Genomic DNA, 20,723 nt, shown 5'->3' with positions numbered 1-20,723 from the left:
GCATCGATTCTCAGTATATTTATTGAGTATAACGTTTTTACACTGATGTTTACCTCTCAGTTCATTATTTCTTCAGCAGTGCTCACAAAGCAAAGACATTACTGAGCATTTCACTAACTTTCACTGCACAACACGTGCTGAAGTCATCTCATCACAACTTCAACTGACGGAGCCTAGCACGGAGGAGGGCTGCTGTATGAAGATCACGGTATTGGGAGTATTATGAGGCATCCTTACACCACGAAACCTGAGCAAGTGCAAACACGTGTGAACATTATAGGGCCTTCAGTTTGGTAACTCGTGCCTCCAAAATCCTGACCTTTATCATTCTGAGGAGGATCGAAGGCAGGGTAGATGCAATGATCTACATCTACATGACTACTCTGCAATTCACATTTAAGTGCTTGGCAGAGGGTTCATCGAACCACAATCATACTATCTCCCTACCATTCCACTCCCGAACAGCGCGTGGGAAAAACGAACACCTAAACCTTTCTGTTCGAGCTCTGATTTCTCTTATTTTATTTTGATGATCATTCCTACCTATGTAGGTTGGGCTCAACAAAATATTTTCGCATTCGGAAGAGAAAGTTGGTGACTGAAATTTCGTAAATAGATCTCGCCGTGACGAAAAACGTCCTTCCTGTAATGACTTCCATCCCAACTCGCGTATCATATCTGCCACACTCTCTCCCCTATTACATGATAATACAAAACGAGCTGCCCTTTTTTGCACCCTTTCGATGTCCTCCGTCAATCCCACCGGGTAAAGATCCCACACCGCGCAGCAATATTCTCACAGTGGAATTGTTGCATCTTCTAAGTGTCCTGCCAATGAAACGCAACCTTTGGCTCGCCTTCCCCACAATATTATCTATGTGGTCTTTCCAACTGAAGTTGTTCGTAATTTTAACACCCAGGTACTTAGTTGAATTGACAGCCTTGAGAATTGTACTATTTATCGAGTAATCGAATTCCAACGGATTTCTTTTGGAACTCCTGTGGATCACCTCACACTTTTCATTATTTAGCATCAACTGCCACCTGCCACACCATATAGCAATCTTTACGAAATTGCTTTGCAACTGCTACTGGTCTTCGGATGACCTTACTAGACGGTAAATTACAGCATCATCTGCGAACAACCTAAGAGAACTGCTCAGATTGTCACCCAGGTCATGTATATAGATCAGGAACAGCAGAGGTCCCAGGACGCTTCCCTGGGGAACACCTGATATCACTTCAATTTTACTCGATGATTTGCCGTCTATTACTACGAACTGCGACCTTCCTGACAGGAAATCACCAATCCAGTTGCACAACTGAGACGATACCCCGTAGGCCCGCAGCTTGATTAGAAGTCGCTTGTGTGGAACGGTGTCAAAAGCTTTCCGGAAATCTAGAAATACGGAATCAACTTGACATCCACTGTCGATAGCGACCATTACTTCGTGCGAATAAAGAGCTAGCTGTGTTGCACAATAACGATGTTTTCTGAAACCGTGCTGATTACGTATCAATAGATCGTTCCCTTCGAGGTGATTCATAATGTCTGAATACAGTATATGCTCCAAAACCCTACTGCAAACCGACGTCAATGATATAGGTCTGTAGTTAGATGGATTACTCCTACTATCCTTCTTAAACACTGGTGCGACCTGCGTAATTTTCCAATCTGTAGGTACAGACAACTAATTTGTCTTTAGAAGAGGTGTGGGCACATGAGAAGCAACATTTGGCATACCATTAATTCTTGGTGAAAGAACTTAGGAAAAGCATTTGACGGAGTAGACTGGTGACAGGTTCTTGAAATGCTGAAAGAGAAAGAGAGAGAGAGAGAGAGAGAGAGAGAGAGAGAGAGAGAGGCATAAAGTGCAAGGACAAAAGACTAGTGCAGAGACTGTATAAAGTTGTGGCTGTGATAAGGTGAGGAGAACATCAAAAAGCAGCTACTATTAAACAGGGTGCCAGACAGGGATTTTGACTGTCTCCTGTCTTGTTCCGTGGATACATTCAGAGGGCAACAGACGAAGTTAGGGAGAAACTAGGAGTTACAGGAGCAATTAAAATTTATGGTAAGAAAATGGACACAGCGAGATTTGCTGGTGGTATTGCAGTTTTAAGTGAGGATATGGAAATACTGAGGGGGTCAGCAAAAGAAAGTGTGAATCCTCAAATTGGTAAGGATTTGTCTTAGCATATAATCAGACAAGTTTTCTAGTGCAGCCTACCCCAGTAAAAAATAAATCACTACGTACTGCTAAAAGACACTGTCCACTACATCAACTGCTTGGTCTTATTTTATATTTCTGTCATCTTCCAATTTAATCGAACAACGTGCAATAACTCAAATTACGCTACCATGAGTTAGCACTTTCTTCCACCAATCCCTTCAATTAGAAGTGATGCTGGCCCAGATCAAACCACACTCAGTTTTTCTTATAACGTGGAAATTAATGAAGCTAAAAAAAATCTTTGTGGTGCGTAAACAAAATACCATTGCTCAAAGCTCAGTGAGCAACCGGAAACCGTCGAATCCTTCACCTACCGAGGGAGTAAAATTACATCAAATGGAAGATCAAAGAAGAATATTGCAAGCCAAATCTACCACACAAAAACTGACTTTAACAAGAGAAGAAACTTTCTAATATTGTCCATTTTAAGGACCAAAGGTAGCTGTTTTTAAGGTAACCTTTATACATATTTTAGCATACAACCAATAATTTTAGGAATATAATCTACAGAAACATTTTTTCGGAGTCAAGCTGTCGTTACCTGGCTTCAAAATTAATCCTACATAAAATGTACTTCTAAAGCACTCAAGGTCAAAATAGAAAAACAAATAAAATTACTCAGATTTGAAGTCCTCGTCTTGCTTGAAAAATAGTAGCATCAGATTCCCTGCTTCCTTATCCATGTTATGGCACATCCTTCAAAGTGCAGCTTCTTTAAGGCAACATTTGTTTGTAAACGTGTGCAGCTCTGATGTGCACAGAGAGGCAGCTGGTGTGACTGATGTTTACTGCCTTACATCAGCAATGTTTTGGAGAATATGCAGATGCTGGTGTTACCATTTTTAAATTAAGATGATGTCTTCATGTCTGAATAATTTTATATTTTGACCTCCACTGCTTCTGAAGTGCATTTTATGTAGGGTTAACTTAGATAACCTTACGATGAGAGAGCGACTCTTGAAACACATTGCTGTGGACATGTTCCTAATATTAGTGACTCTATGCTAAAATATAGATAAAGTGAGGAACCTTTTCACGCCCAGCTGCATACAGATATTTCAGGAAAGACCTCATAAAGGCATGTTTGGGGTGTTTCGCTATACAGAAGTGAAAAACGGGCACTCGGAGTAGGAGAAAATACAAAATAATAGCCTTTGAGTTGTGGTGCTGCCGGAGAATGCTAAAGATTGTTTGGGTAGGAAAGATATCAAATGAAAAGGGCTCCACAGGGTGGAGGAAAAGAAGCCATAACTTTGGAAGCTTACCCAACACAGAATGCACACACAGGTCAGCCATGTGCTAAGACATGGTAGTGTCATTACATGTATCATTGGACGAACAGTACAAGAGAAGAACACAAGTGGCAGACCGAGACTTTAAATACTTTGCCTAGATCAAGGACAATAACAACTGCACCACATACCACTCTCAAGATGTCAAGATGAAGGCCCAAGAAAGAAAAGCATTGTGAGCTGCCGACAACCAACCCGGTGATTGAAGAACTAAGAAGAAGAAGAAGAAGAAGAAGAAGAAGAAGAACAGAATCACAATTCCCTTGAGAAAATGAGTTGCAGTCAGGCCTTCTTACTGAGTTTACTGCAATTTTGTATTCTACTTGTAAGCAGTAAAATATTATAAAACTTAGTGACTCACCAGATTTATTACCAATGGACCACTGCCCTCTTCAAAGTCCTCCGGTGATTCATTAACCTGGAAAAATTTACGACAGATGTCAGATTTATAATGTATCAGTATAAAAAGTAGGTGACGGAAATTGCGTTTAAAAGGTTTAATTCTCTGTTTCATTACGGTACATTACTGAATTTTTTTGGCACTTCACTTTTCACTTCAAGTAATCATAACAAGGGCACACATTTTAATGGCAAGTCATACTTTTTCCTGAACTTCATGGTGAATTTAACAACAATTTATGCAAAAATTCAGATGTTAAAGTGTAAAAAAAATGTACTTTTATTGTGCATACAAAGTCATATTTAATCCTTTTTAAGTAACAGGTCATATTTCCGCCCCATTTTGCAAAAGTACATATATTTGTTGTATCTTTATGGACACAAGAATAAAAACATGAAAATGTTGCTCGTATGACAATGTTTCAGATGATATTGTCACACCTAAACACAACAATTACAGGGTGTATACAGGGACAAGGAAAAAAAATTCCCGGATTATTCCCGGATTTCTCCCGGATATCCCGTTTAAAAAATATGCTTTTTCCTGGGCGACCTACTGTCACTTAGCACAGAAAAAGTTCCCTCGGAACTGTAAAACTTATCAATCCTTTGAATGGTTAACGTTTTATATAATCGCGTAGAACTTCCCGGAAAAAAAAAGAAAAGCCGGAGCAGAGAAGTTTTGGAAAGACCTTTGATTTGCAGCAACATATACGCTGCATATTTTCGTATTACGAAAGTATAAATTCGAATTGCACCAAACACAGCTTGTTAGTTTCCGGAGCGTTGCAACCGAGGTTGTGATGTCCTTTTGTAAGCGAGTCATATCTCAAGCCACGAGATCTCGCCAGCCGATGACAGCAGCTATTCAGAGCATAGGACACGTGTTATAGTCAGCCACTAGCAAGATTACTGGTTACATAGCGCGAACACACAAGAGGAAAAGTTAACGGTTTACATTCATGTACACAGTACCGTATATCTAGAAGAAAAGCTAAGCTTTCACGTGTAATATTGGTCTTTTTTTGGTGTGATATACTTTAAGATACATCACACAAATGTGCCAGTAAATTTAAAATTGTGACATAAATGCCTCGGCTCGAAATTCTTGAAGTGGCTGGTCCTCAAACTGTTCAGTTTCGAACGCTCTGTGATTTAGATATCCATCCCACTTTCACACACGAAACATAATTCATCTTGCGTAAAAAGAAATTTACTTTGAAAGTAACGCTTTTCTAACCACCGTTCACAATACTGTTAGTTATAGGTTCGATTTACCAGTTGCCAGAGAGCGCCAAAAACGAATTATTGTGCGTGTGCAACTGCAGTGGTGTAGGAAGCCCGCATGTTCGTGTGTATAAAGCACTAAGAGAGCTTACACTACACCATAAAAGAAACAGGGCATCAGAGGATACTCCAAAAGGCATCAAAATTTTGTGAATCATACTAAAATGCATAATTCGGCTCGAAGTGCACATTGGTTTTTTCCAGATTCACAATGAAGTAGGTCCCATCTGATATTAAGCTTTTCAGTGTGGTTTTTGGGATGTAAATTTTCTTGGAGTACCAGTACTCTACGATCTCATGTTTGGTTCTTTATTATGGCATAATGCCATACATGGCAGAAGATGATAACGTGCACTTGAAATTCACCGAACAGTTGGAAGTACCCAAAATTGTTAAATGAAACACTTCATTTCAAACAAAATGATTGCCTCAGCGGAATTTCTTTAGCAAACTTGCAAAAATAACTTCATTCTTCTGCAAGGCGATTAATGCTTGACTGCTACTAACTTGGAAAGAAAATAAAATCAGAAACTGAAATTAATAATATATTTTTGCCCTCTGTAATTATGGGAATGCATTTTAATTCACTTGATAGCTCCCGGCCACAGGAATCCGTTTTGTTTTCATTTGACGTGGGAGCTGTACACGAAGAGAAGCAGCGAAATCACTTAACGTAAACACGGGTCACGTGGAGACTAATCCCCTCCCCACCACAACTCAGACAACTCTGTGCAAGCACGAATCTGGCAGCTAGGGAGCGCGAGAAAAATTTTTCTCGTTTGCATCTGGCTGCTTGCTGCTACTACCGATGCAGCTAACAGCCAAACTTCAAGAAGTGGGAAGCGAGAGAAGGTACTGCTTATATGCGAGTCAAATGCGCATGCGCAACAGACCGCTGGCAACTGGTCAAACGAACCTAATGTGAACAGTTGTGACGTCATGCTCATAGCAAGCAGTTTATTGTTACGAAGAATTACAGTCTGCGCCCTACAGCCTTTAACATATTTTTGCTATCTGTAGACGCTTGTGCGTGCACGGTGTTTTGTTGTCGTAAAATGCACATTTCCTTTGCCACTACAGTTTTATTTTTTTCCCTCTCGTTTATATTTTATTGCTGCAGTATCATTCTCCAGTAGCAGGATACAATAACATTCTTTGCTAGAGAATCAATTCTGCAGTCAAAACTACAAAAATGTAACTGAAAGCTAAAACAATGAAAAATCCCCGGAATTCCGAAAAATTCCCGGGTTTTTCCCGGTTTTCTCCTGGATGAAAAAATTCCTGGGTTTTTCCCGGAATTCCCGGTTGTCCCGGGTCGTATACACCCTGAATTACTACAAAGCTTTATTTATCAGTACTATAGCAGACTGGTAGAAGCCGACCTTGGGGAAGATCAGTTTGGATTCGTAGAAATGTTGGAACACGTGAGGCAATACTGACCCTACAACTTATCTTAGAAGACAGATTACGGAAAGGCAAACCTACGTTTCTAGCATTTGTAGAGAAGGCTTTTGACAATGTTGACCGGAATAACCTCTTTCAAATTCTGAAGGTGGCAGGAGCCAAATGCAGGGAGTAAAAGGCTATTTATAATTTGTACAGAAACCAGATGGAAAGACATGAAAGGGAAGCAGTGGCTGGGAAGGGAGTGAGACAGGGTTGTAGCCTATCCCTTATGTTATTCAATCTGTATATTGAGCAAGCAGCACAGGAAACAAAAGAAAAATTTGGGGAAGGAATTAAAATCCATGAAGAAGAAATAAAAACTTTGAGGTTTTCCAAGGACAATGTAATTTTGTCAGAGACAGCTAAGGACCTGGAAGAGCAGTTGAGTGGAATAAACAGTGTCTTGAAAGGAGGAGATAAGATGAACATCAACAAAAGCAACATGAGACTAATGGAATGTAGTCGAATTAAATCACGTGATGCTGAGGGAATTAGACTAGGAAACGATACATTTCAAGTAGTATATGAGTTTTGCTATTTGGGGAACAAAATAACTGGCGATGGTCGCAGTAGAGAGGATATAAAATTTAGACTGGCAATGACAAGGAAACTGTTTCTGAAGAAGAGAAATTTGTTAACATTAAGAATAAATTTAAGTGTCACGAAGTCTTTCCTGAAAGTATTTGTATGGAGTGTAACCATGTATGGAAGTGAAACATGGACGGTAAATAGTTTGGACAAGAAGAGAATAGAAGGTTTCGAAATGTGGTGCTACAGAAGAATGCTGAAGATTAGATGGGTAGATCATTCAACTAATGAGGAGGTATTGAATAGGATTGGGGAGAAGAGGAGTTTGTGGCACAACTTGACAAGAAGAAGGGATCGGTTGGTAGGACATGTTCTGAGGCATCAAGGGAACACCAATTTAGTTTTTGAGGGCAGCGTGGAGAGTAAAAATCGTAGAGGAAGACCAAGAGATGAATACACTAAACAGGTTCAAAAGGATGTAGGTTGCAGTAGGTACTGGGAGATGAAGAAGCTTGCACAGGATAGTGTAGCATGGAGAGCTGCATTAAACCAGTTTCTGGACCGAAGACGACAACAACAACAACAACAACAGTAGACAAGCAGCATTACACATTAGTCAGTTTGCTGATGTAATACATTGTTGGGCGGGGTCAACAAAACACTCTCAAAACCAACAAAGGCAGCTTCCAACGTAATAAACATCACGCATATGGTCACACTGTTCAGTTAGAATATAAACTCAAGTGCTTCAAGTAAAGCGGTCCACCAGCATGGAGTTGCATGGTTTCGTTCGTGATTTTTATGATAAGTTCTTCAGTACTGGTGGGGAAATGTTATTTTGTTAATTAAGTGAAGTCAAAATTAGTAGAGAAAAGCACTTTTATGTGCAACAACAATGTAATAGCACCAAATACAGCAGCTGTGTGAAGAGAAGTGCAGAAAATGGCAGCAGACAAATGCTGTTAGTTGAGCAGACAAGTTCATCTTAAACTATACAATCATTCAAAGATGTGGTGAAATGATGGTGTCCTGCAACATCCCATCGGAGAAGCTGCAGAATCCACATTTCAGACAGTTCTTGAGAGGTACACAAAACATCCTGTTCCAGGCGAATCTATACTGAGAAAAAACAATTTATTTGTCTGCTATGAAGAGTAGCTCAAAAAATATGAATTAGTGTTGCTGGCTGAAAGATCAACGTCCCTATGCAAAGTTCTCAATGTGGGTCGACATTGTGTTGAAAATGTTATGCTACAAATGTTATGGTGGTGTTCTAAAAGTTGACAGGCCAGGAAAAATGTTTCTCCTAACATGTGAATCTCTCGAGAGAGTACAAAATTCAACAGTTTCCATTTTTTTTCACAACTTTATGTAACTACTGTGGCCAGATGTTGTGAACAGAGAAAATGTTTTGCTGCTGGTAACAGATGGTACTTAACACATGGCTAAAGCTGCCAAGGGCTTCAAATTCTCTACCGTAGTATGGTTTGAGTCACTTACCTCAAGCATGCGGAGTTGCAGAAGATGTGCAATCAAATTGCTCTGATGTGGGCAAACAAATTTCTTGGGGGCCAGACAATTAATGCGAACGCCCCACTACGGGTGCAGAAATTCAAGGAACGAGCACCGTCACTGCCCTTCTTCCCTCACCCTGATTGAATTCTTGGCTTAATGCTGCTGAATATTACTGGACGATACACATTAAAAGAAAGGTAATCTTTCGTGAGCTCAACAGCTATGAATCAAGTGCTATCAAAACTGTGAAAGAGGTCTTTACACACACACCTTGTCTGGAAACTTGGCATCACCAATGCCAACTTTCCAGTGGTAACAAAAGCCATTACAAGATTGAGAACTGCTGGTATTCAACTGCATTTTGGAAAATGATGTCAACAATGAAACAGGTCAGCAGTTATTGACCTCTCCTATAACCTTACTTAAAGAGGAGTTAACAATGGTGTATTTCAGTTTCTCTGGAAGAAAGTCTTGAATCAGTGATGCATTACATATTTACAATAATACCAGGCTTACTGTGTGGGAATAAATCTTTAGTGCTCTACTGAAACACCATCAAAACCATATAAGCTTTTATCGATGAATAAACATATGCCACAAGGAATTTACTACATTTGCACCCATGCTGATTTTGATGATGCCAGTTCAAAATGGAATGAAATTTTAATCATGATCAACATCACCATGACGGTTGACAAGTATCAGACTGGTGCTTCACGATATAACACTTCCTCTTTCTGTGAGTGATTTACTTCATTACACTGTCAATTTTCAAAGAAAACAGCTGCAGATGCTAATAACGAAATCTATTACTGTGTGCTACCAACCATTCTGCTGAACTGTCAGTTCCATTTTATGCACAAGCCATCTTCCACAGGTGCTGTAAGTTTTGCTGTTACTCACTTCCCAGACTCCATCCAGAATGTGTGGAGTGGAGTCCAGCCAGTGAGTGCACGAAACAGTAAAACTCACAGCACCTAAAGAAGACGTCTCGTCCAGTTGAAATATTGTGCACGAGATGGAAACGACAACTCGGCAAAACACCTGGATGTACACCTTTGATCAATCATGCTGAGAGAACGTCAGGGGTCCCAACACAGCGCTGTTTAAAACAAAAAAATGTTTGTCACGCAGCACTCCATACCCCTAGATTTCTGTAAAGCATCTGACATGGAACCACAATGCCGAATGTTAATTAAGGTACAAGCATACAGAATTGGTCCCCAGGTTATGTGAGTGGCTCAAAAACTGCTTGAGTAACAGAACCCAGTACGGTGTCCCTGATGGCGTGTGTTCAGACAGGAGTGCCTCGGAAAAATGTGACAGGAAAGTTGTTATTTTCCTACATATGTAATTGATTTGGTGGACAGTAATCTGCAGTTGTTTGCTAATGCTGTGTACGGTAAGGTGCCATTGTTGAGTGACTGTAGAAGGATACTAGATGACTCGGACAAAATTTCTAGTTGGTGTGATGAATAGCTGCTACCTCTAAATGTAGAAAAATGTAAGCTAATGCAGACGACTAGGTAAAACAAACCCATAGTGTACAAATAGTGAGATGCATGACACAGTCACGTCAATTAAATATCTAGGCATGATGCAAAGCGATACGAAACTGAATGAGCATATAAGGACTGCAGTAGGGAAGGCGAATGGTCCACTTTGGTTTATTGGGAGAATTTTAGGAAAGTGAGGTTCATCTGTAAAGGACACCACATGTAGGACACCAGTGCAACCTCTTCTCGAGCACTGCTCGAATGATTGGGATCCGCACCAGATTGGATTGAAGGAAAACATTGAAGCAATTCAATTCAGAGGCGGGCTACTAGATTTGTTACTAATATGTTTCAACAACTATCAAGTATTATGGAGATGCTTTGAGAACTTAAATGGAATCAACGGAGGAATGGCAACATTCTTTTCAAAGGGCACTATTTAGAAATGTAGAGAACCACTATTTGAGGCTGACTGCAGAGCAATTCTACTGCCACCAGTGTAAAGTTCACGGAAGGACCACGAAGATAAGATCAGAGAGATTAGGGGCCATAAGGAGGCATACAGAGAGTTGTTCTTCCCTCACTATATTTGCAGGTGAATGAGGAAAGGAAATGACTAGTCATAGAACAGGGTACCTTCCAACACACACCATACAGTGGCTAGTGGAATCTGGATGTAGATGTAGATTCCAATGAACACTGTTGCTTGTCATGTAGCTAACATGAATTTTCTATTCTTGAATCTACAGATTAAGATAATTTTAGAAGGAATGGCCAACAAGGAACGTTTTCGATTTTCTTATCAACTGCCAAACATTCCTGCCCAAACATCTTTCTTTATGTCTGGTAGGATATGTTGAAATACTTTGCACCAGAGTACGTAACTTAACTCTGTATACTAGACCAGAAGGAAAAGCGTCAACATGAAAATTATTTGTGTGTCATTTAGTGACTGTGCAAATCACTTTTCAGCTGAAGGCAATTTTTATTATAAGTAACAAAAATTGTTGCGAAGTAAATATACCAGGATGATAGCGGATAATTTTGATATCCTTAAAGCAGCCCCTGCAAGGCGTATCACTGTCTACTTTACACAATGTTCTTGCTGCTCAGTTCTCCTGAATAAAAACTTTATTTATTTTAACAATATTATGAAAAGAATACATTGCTATTCTTCCTATAAAGGACACACACACAGCTGTGGCTGAGCTGAGTCATATATGTGCCTGACAGGAGCAGGAGCAGCTGTTCAGTTGTGATGGTAAGGTTGTTTTTTTTTTTTTTCTTTTTTTTTTTCTTTTTTTTTGGGGGGGGGGGGGGGGGGGGGGGAAGGGAGGAGGGGAGACCAGACAGCGAGGTCATCGGTCTCATCGGATTAGGGAAGGATGGGGAAGGAAGTCGGCCGTGCCCTTTCAAAGGAACCATCCCGGCATTTGCCTGGAGTGATTTAGGGAAATCAGGGAAAACCTAAATCAGGATGGCCGGACGCGGGATTGAACCGTCGTCCTCCCAAATGTGAGTCCAGTGTGCTAACCACTGTGCCACCTCGCTCGGTCTGTGATGGTAAGGAGGTGGCATGGGTTGCAGAGGGAGGACAGCAGGGTGGGATGGGGGAAGGTGTCATCCTGCTTGTGGGAGCATGCGTGGGCACAGGGGGGTGGGGGGGGGGGTGGTAGGGCATTTAGATGCAGCTGGGAGGTGTGCCTAGTGACTAGCAGGTGGAATAGAAGACACTGTAGTGCTGGAGCGTGAGCAGGGAAGGGGATAGGTACGTGGTGGACAGGGACTCGGGAAGGCTGGGGCCAGGGGGGTTACAGTAATATAGGATATATTGCAGGGAGAGTTCCCACCTGCACAGTTCAGAAAAGCTGGTGTCAGTAGCAAGGACCCTGATGGTACAGACTGTCAAGCGATCACTAAAGTAAAGCATGCCGTGTCAGGCAGCACGGTCGACAACTGGGCAGTCCAGTTGGCTCTCGGCCAAAGGTTGCCGTTCGTGTAGACAGACAGCTTTCTAGCTGTCACACCCAAGTAGAAAGTGGCACAGCAGTTGTAGTTCAGGTTGTAGATAAAATGACTCCTTTCACAGGTAGCCCTGCCTCTGACAGGGTAGAAGATGCCCGACTGGAGTACGTGTTCGGGAGGATTTATGAGATACGTCTTACCTCGAGGTCTATTCCAGGGATACGAGCATCGAGGCAGTGGATTGTGGGCGAGGGTGGAAGGATAGTGGGTAGAATATTCCTCATTTCGGGGCACAGTGAGAGGTAGTCGAAACCTTCTCTCCCGTCCTGCACGGTACCAAGGCACGAGAGGAATGCTCCTTCGTAGCCAGACGGCTGGTAAGCAGGAGGTGGTAGATGGCTGGAGAGACCGGGCAAGAGAGATCCGTTTCTGTAAAATGTTGGGAGGGTAATTTTGGTCCGTGAAGGCCTGGGTGGGCCACTCACTATATTTACAGACGGACTGCTCGACACTGCAGACGTGATGACCACAGGTGGTTAGTCTGTATGGAAGCGATTTCTCAATACGAAAGAGATGGCAGTTGTCGAAGTGGAGGTACTGTCGGTGTTCGGAAGGTTTGATATGGACGGAGGTACCGATGAAGCTATCCTCGAGGTGGAGGCCGACACTGAGGAAGATGGCTCTAGTTGAGCAGAACAGGGTTAAGCAAAGGGGGAGAAGGCGTTGAGGTTCTGGCAGAATGTGGCTAGGGTGGCCTCACCCTCAGTCCAAACATATGTCAGCAATGAATTTGAACAGGTGAGGGTGTGTGACCATTATTGTGTACTTCTAGTGCCACCTCATTTGACTGCAGTATACATTTCCAGAACTAAGTGCAGCACTATATACAAAATGGCCTAAAACACTTCTTGAAACAGTTCACACATTTTAAGCATCCACTAGTTACACTATAGTTAGGAAAATTATGGGGATTACACTCTCTTAATTTGAACTTCCATACAAAATTAAGGTTTCAAAGCTGCTGTGGTCCACAGCGCAAGTCTATCTTTGGCAGACTTCTTTCTTCATCACAGTATACGTATCACAACCTACATCCACTTCAATATTTGATTAATGTATTGAAGCGTTGATCTTTCTCTACAATTTTTAATCCCCCTCTCTCCCCTCCATCAGCAAATTTACAATTTCTTGATGCCCTAGAACATGGCCTTTTTTAGTCAAGTTGTGAGATACATTTATTTTCTTTCAAATTTGATCCAGAATTTCTCGATTAATTATCCAGTACCATATAATCTTTGGCAATCTTCTATAGCATGACATTTCAAAAGCTATTCCCGTCTCGTCTTAAATGATGACTGTCCCAATTTCTCTTCCATACAACAACACTGAATACTAACACCTTGACAAAAGACTTCCTAAGATTTAAATTAATATTCAGTGTTAAAGAATTTCTTTATTTGAGAAATGCTTTGCTTGCAACTTTCACAACGCATTTAATTTCTTCCTTACTTCATCCATCGTCAGGTATTTTGCAGCCCAAATAACAAAACTTATCGACTACTTTTGGAGCATCTTTTTTTTTAATCTAATACCCTCAGTGTCACTTGATTTAATTTTACTACAGCCATTAATCTTGATGATGTTCACCTTATAACCTCTTCTCAAATACTGCCCATTCCATTCAACTGTTCTTTTAAGTCCTTTACTGAATCTGAGGGAATCATAATGTCTTAACCACACAGGCTTCTGCAGCCAGTGTTGCAATGATTAAAATTCTTCTGGGTGTTGTACCATGTCATTGTACAGGGGGTGGAGCAGAGGAAATGCATATTTTTCACCAGTGAATAACTTAAACCTGGTTTTATTTTTAAAATTTTTCCTCTCAATAATAGTACTTTTATTGCATTTTTGGTATCTATATATCCAGTGCTTTTTTTTCTAAAAAAAAGTTTGAGGGTACTCCGACATGGGATATAATGCAGCGAAAATTAGTTATAACTGAAGCATGGGATACCACCCATCAGCTTTTAGCCATGACGTCATCAACATGTCGAGCTAAAAAAAAAAAAAAAGTATCTGACTCCTCAGTTGACTTTGCTCAAATAAAGCAGGCAATACCAAGAAACACATGAACATACAAGACAACGTGGTATCGAACACTTCAGTTTGTTGTTGTTGTTGTCGTAGTCTTCAGTCCCGAGACTGGTTTGATGCAGCTCTCCATGGTACTCTATCCTGTGCAAGCCTCTGCATCTCCCACTACCTACCACAACCTACAACCTTCTGAATCTGCTTAGTGTATTGATCTCTTGGTCTCCCTCTACGATTTTGACCCTCCACGCTGCCCTCCAATGATAAATTTGTGATCCCTTGATGCCTCAAAACATGTCCTACCAACCGATCCCTTCTTCTAGTCAAGTTGTGCCACAAATTTCTCTTCTCCCCAATCCTATTCAATGCCTCCTCATTAGTTACGTGATCTACCCACCTTATCTTCAGCATTCTTCTGTAGCACCACATTTCGAAAGCTTCTATTCTCTTCTTGTCCAAATTGGTTATCGTCCATGTTTCACTTCCATACATGGCTACACTCCATACAAATACTGTCAGAAACGACTTCCTGACACTTAAATCTATACTCGATGTTAACAAATTTCTCTTCTTCAGAAACGCTTTCCTTGCCATTGCCAGTCTACATTTTATATCCTCTCTACTTCGACCATCATCAGTTATTTTACTCCCTAAATAGCACAACTCCTTCACTACTTTAAGTGTCTCATTTCCTAATCTAATCCCCTCAGCATCATCCGATTTAATTTGACTACATTCCATTATCCTCGTTTTGCTTTTGTTGATGTTCATCTTATATCCTCCTTTCAAGACACTGTCCATTCCGTTCAACTGCTCTTCCAAGTCCTTTGCTGTCTCTGACAGAATTACAATGTCATCGGCGAACCTCAAAGTTTTTACTTCTTCTCATGAATTTTAATACCTACTCCGAATTTTTCTTTTGTTTCCTTTACTGCTTGCTCAATATACAGATTGAATAACATCGGGGAGAGGCTACAACCCTGTCTCACTCCTTTCCCAACCACTGCTTCCCTTTCATGCCCCTCGACTCATATAACTGCCATCTCGTTTCTGTACAAATTGTAAATAGCCTTTCGCTCCCTGTATTTTACCCCTGCCACCTTCAGAATTTGAAAGAGAGTATTCCAGTTAACGTTGTCAAAAGCTTTCTCTAAGTCTACAAATGCTAGAAACGTAGGTTTGCCTTTTCTTAATCTTTTTTTTTTAGATAAGTCTTAAGGTTAGTATTGCCTCACGTGTTCCAATATTTCTACGGAATCCAAACTGATCTTCCCCGAGGTCAGCTTCTACCAGTTTTTCCATTCGTCTGTAAAGAATTCGCGTTAGTATTTTGCAGCTGTGACTTATTAAACTGATAGTTCGGTAATTTTCACATCTGTCAACACCTGCTTTCTTTGGGATTGGAATTATTATATTCTTCTTGAAGTCTGTGGGTATTTCGCCTGTCTCATACATCTTCCTCAACAGATGGTAGAGTTTTGTCATGACTGGCTCTCCCAAGGCCATCAGTAGTTCTAATGGAATGTTGCCTACTCCCGGGGCCTTGTTTCGACTCAGGTCTTTCAGTGCTCTGTCAAACTCTTCACGCAGTATCTTATCTCCCATTTCATCTTCATCTACATCCTCTTCCATTTCCATAATATTGTCCTCAAGTACATCGCCCTTGTATAAACCCTCTATATACTCCTTCCACCTTTCTGCCTTCCTTTTTTGCTTAGAACTGGGTTGCCATCTGAGCTCTTGATATTCATACAAGTGGTTCTCTTTTCTCCAAAGGTCTCTTTAATTTTCCTGTAGCCAGTATCTATCTTACCCCTAGTGAGACAAGCCTCTACATCCTTACATTTGTCCTCTAGCCATCCCTGCTTAGCCATTCTGCACTTTCTGTCGATCTCATTTTTGAGACGTTTGTTTTCCTTTTTGCCTGCTTCATTTACTGCATTTTTATATTTTCTCCTTTCATCAATTAAATTCAATATTTCTTCTGTTACCCAAAGATTTCTATTAGCCCTCGTCTTTTTACCTACTTGACCTTCTGCTGCCTTCACTACTTCATCCCTCAGAGCTACCCATTCTTCTTCTACTGTATTTCTTTCCCCCATTTCTGTCAATTGTCCCCTTATGCTCTCCCTGAAACTCTCTACAACCTCTGGTTCTTTCAGTTTATCCAGGTCCCATCTCCTTAAATTCCCACCTTTTTGCAGTTTCTTCAGTTTCAATCTGCAGTTCATAACCAATAGATTGTGGTCAGAATCCACATCTGCCCCTGGAAATGTCTTACAATTTAAAACCTGGTTCCTAAATCTCTGTCTTACCATTATATAATCTATCTGATACCTTTTAGTATCTCCAGGATTCTTCCAGGTATACAACCTTCTTTTATGATTCTTGAACCAAGTGTTAGCTATGATTAAGTTATGCTCTGTGCAAAATTCTACAAGGCGGCTTCCTCTTTCATTTCTTTCCCCCAATCCATATTCACCTACTATGTTTCCTTCTCTCCCTTTTCCTACTGACGAATTCCAGTCATCCATGACTATTAAATTTTCGTCTCCCTTCACTACCTGAATAATTTCTTTTATCACGTCATACATTTCATCAATTTCTTCATCATCTGCAGAGCTAGTTGGCATATAAACTTGTACTACTGTAGTAGGCATGGGCTTTGTGTCTATCTTGGCCACAATAATGCGTTCACTATGCTGTTTGTAGTAGCTAACCCGCACTCCTATTTTTTTATTCATTATTAAACCTACTCCTGCATTACCCCTATGTGATTTTGTATTTATAACCCTGTAATCACCTGACCAAAAGTCTTGTTCCTCCTGCCATCGAACTTCACTAATTCCCACTATATCTAACTTTAACCTATCCATTTCCCTTTTTAAATTTTCTAACCTACCTGCCCGATTAAGGGATCTAACATTCCACGCTCCAATCCGTAGAACGCCAGTTTTCTTTCTCCTGATAACGATGTCCTCTTGAGTAGTCCCCGCCCGGAGATCCGAATGGGGGACTATTTTACCTCCGGAATATTTTACCCAAGAGGACGCCATCATCATTTAATCATACAGTAAAGCTGCATGTCCTCAGGAAAAATTACGGCTGTAGTTTCCCCTTGCTTTCAGCCGTTCGCAGTACCAGCACAGCAAGGCCGTTTTGGTTAATGTTACAAGGCCAGATCAGTCAATCATCCAGACTGTTGCCCCTGCAACTACTGAAAAGGCTGCTGCCCCTCTTCAGGAACCACATGTTTGTCTGGCCTCTCAACAGATGCCCCTCCGTTGTGGTTGCACCTACGGTACGGCCATTTCTATCGCTGAGGCACGCAAGCCTCCCCACCAACGGCAAGGTCCATGGTTCATGGGGGAAGCACTTCAGTTTCCATCACCTTAATGAAGCATGCGATTTTAGTGTACGCATATCCGTTTAGCACCACTATCGCCCACTATTAGCGGGCAAGGGCACTACATGCTTGTCGAACTGGCTGCCAGCGATTCAGTTGCCGAGAAAGGTTGCCGCAGCTGCGAAATGCTCGAAACAGTCAATGACATCGATTTTCCCACCAAAAACTGCACTAGTATCATTCGTATTGCAATTACCAACACGAAAAAATTAAATAAAAAATTTACGTCCATGAAATAAATCTTTGGCACTCTTCCAAGTTCTCAACATCGTAAAAAAATTACTTTGTCAACGAAAAAGTTTAGGGGTACGCATCCCCCAGCGTTCCCCCAGATAAACAGCACTGTATATATCTTAATTAGGTTCTGCAAATACAAGTTATGCAAGGCTCTCTCCAACAATTTCTTTGGCACAGCTTCAATCCCTGATGAATGGAAGTCTTGAATCGATTGTGCAGGACTTTTTCACTCACACTTTTGATTTCAAGTAGCCCCACAAAAAGAAGCACGGGGGCCAAAGAACATCACCGTATCGTGAAATTACGTGTCCTCGGAACATCTGCTGAACTGTTTCCGTGGGTGCTCTCATAGTGTGAGCTGTAGCATTGTTCTCCTGGAACCAGATTTCTCCCACATTCACTCGACAAAGTTCAAGTTCTGGATGAAGAAAGCTGTATAACATTTTGACATAACATGCTGATGTCACTGTATAACTGTGGTTCCTCCCTCTTCAAGAAAGTCACGTCCAACAAGCCTATCTTAGATATACCAAACCACACTGTTACTTTTAAGCTATGGAGAGGTTTTTGGTGTAGTTCCTGTGGGTTTTCTGGCATCTAGTACCATCAGTTCTGTACATTAACATAACAATCCAGATGAAAATGGTCTTTGTCGTTCACAAATACTGGGACATTTGCATCTTCCATAAGAATAGTGTTGGGGTTGTTTTTGGGGAAGGAGACCAGACAGCGAGGTCATCAGTCTCATCGGATTAGGGAAGGAAGTCGGCTGTGCCCTTTCAGAGGAACCATCCCAGCATTTGCCAGACGCGGGATTGAACCGTCGTCCTCCCGAATGCGAGTCCAGCGTCTAACCACTGCGCCACCTCGCTCGGTCTAAGAATAATGTCCATTATGCCAAAAACTTCTCTGCATTTCACAAAATCCATTTCACTTAGATGCAAGACAATCTTTATTTTGTAGGGGTGAAACTTGAGATCATTGCCCAAGATACACTGAAGTGAACAAAGTGACATACCCAGTGATACAGCCAGCCTGTCACCTGGCAGATCCTTTCAGACTAGGAAGAACTGCCATTCTCACTCTGTCTACATTTTATGGAGTTCAAGCTGAACCAGTGCTTCTTAATGCTACAACCCATCAGAGTACAGTATTTCGATCTGGGGCTGCACTAAACTTTCAATGGAAAAAACATTAGACTGTACCACAGAATCTTTTCTAAAGAACTGCTCGACCGCACACACAATCTGCATTGTCTGAGCTGTTGCCAACCATCACTCAAGATCAATACTCTCAATCGTTACTGAGTACTAGCAGTTTAAAAAAATTGTTTCCTCTGCTCCATCCTGTGTAAACTACTTTAAATGCTGAACTATAACACTGACATTTCAACTGTACTGCACTGGCCTCCCACAGGGTTTTCCCTGGTTTTGCAGGAGGAAATGCTCCCCACACAGATGACACAGACTTAATAATCAGCCACAGAGGAACTCTCAGTGCATTTCCACATGCACTAGGCAGAAAACATACCCACCAGAAAACAAGTGCCGAAATACGAACTGTCTCCAATCGTCAACGAGCCGTGTAGTTCACGAGTAACTTCCTTCCTACCCTCTCCCTTTTGCCATAATTAGCTTATTATATTCTAGGATTAATAAAGTTTCACAAATGTGATGTACTGACACCAACTGTCTGCAATAAACAGATGCATATTTCCTCCTGCAGTATCAGGATAGGCCTAAACAAGGCCATTGAAAAATGGTCAAAATGTCAGTTTTATAGTTTATATTTAAAGTATTTTATACAATAATGCAATACAATGAGGAGAATTTTAATCATCAGAATGACAAAACCACTGGCAAACTTCAAAGTTTTTATTTCTTCTTATTGAACTTCATAACTTTTTCCATATTTCTCTTTGGTTTCCTTTGCTATTTGATGAGTATACAGGCTGAACAACAGGAGGGATAGGCACGTACCCTAAACTGGAAAAATATTTACTGACACCATTACGTTGAATGCACACAGTTTTGAGCCTTTAGAAAACATTAACAACAACACTTTAAAATGCTTCTTGAAGTGTCTTCCAAAACCTAATCAATTAACACCATAGAAATTAAATATTTCTTCAATAAATTGCTGTGGCAAGAAGAGCTATTCTTTGACACTGTAGTAAACAACACAGTCTCGCAAAACATCAATAACTAGAAAATAAATAATCAAGTCCCTTGCTGGACAATATAATTAGCAGAACAAAAGTTAAAGTTCCGACAAGCGACTGTAGAGCACACTTGTCGTGAACACAAAGTCTGCGCCGAGTACGAGTAACGAAAAAGTTAATACTCCTAGCTGCCAACACTGAAACGATGACTAAGTCTAGACACGCCAAGCTGGCAGAGGCCGGTCCTAGGGTGTGCGACATCTCAGTCGCGAGTGGCAGTGGACAGCAAACTGGACGGCAGTGGCTGTGGTGAATTCAACGGTTCCGGACTGGCAATGTCACTGCCTTCAGCTGCCCTAGCGCGAGCTTAAATCCTCAGTGTGCAGAGTACCACAGCTTTTCGATTGGCTGCTCGGTTGGGTCACAGAAGCAGAACACGGTCTCAATCGGCTCACACCAATGCTAACAGCGTGCAGCGAGTGACGTTTTGGTGCGGCCACCGGCAACGCCCTCTGACAAAACTACTTGTCGACTTCTCGGCCCTGCCGTGGTTTGTGCAGCTGGCAGACACTCGGCTGCCAGCACTCCGCGGTAGGTGCGCTGCAGCAATTTGCTTCTTACAACTGAAGTCTTGTTTCTGTACAAGTTACAGATGTCTTTTGGCTC

General features: G+C 41.3%; 1 protein-coding gene across 3 annotated transcripts in view; it reads right to left on the bottom strand.

Annotated features, from left to right (window-relative positions):
- The window catches only part of LOC124720142, a 200,771-nt gene that overhangs the window by 118,739 nt on the left and 61,309 nt on the right, over positions 1 to 20,723 (bottom strand). For all 3 annotated transcript variants that reach the window (XM_047245443.1, XM_047245445.1, XM_047245444.1), the window contains exon 6: positions 3,888 to 3,944. In XM_047245443.1, coding sequence (XP_047101399.1) covers positions 3,888 to 3,944 — 57 coding nt within the window. The remainder of the gene's footprint in view (positions 1 to 3,887; positions 3,945 to 20,723) is intronic.

This window comes from Schistocerca piceifrons, chromosome 11 (genome assembly GCF_021461385.2).
Source record: "Schistocerca piceifrons isolate TAMUIC-IGC-003096 chromosome 11, iqSchPice1.1, whole genome shotgun sequence".
Classification (NCBI taxonomy): domain Eukaryota; kingdom Metazoa; phylum Arthropoda; class Insecta; order Orthoptera; family Acrididae; genus Schistocerca; species Schistocerca piceifrons.
This window is presented reverse-complemented; position numbering and strand designations above follow the sequence as displayed.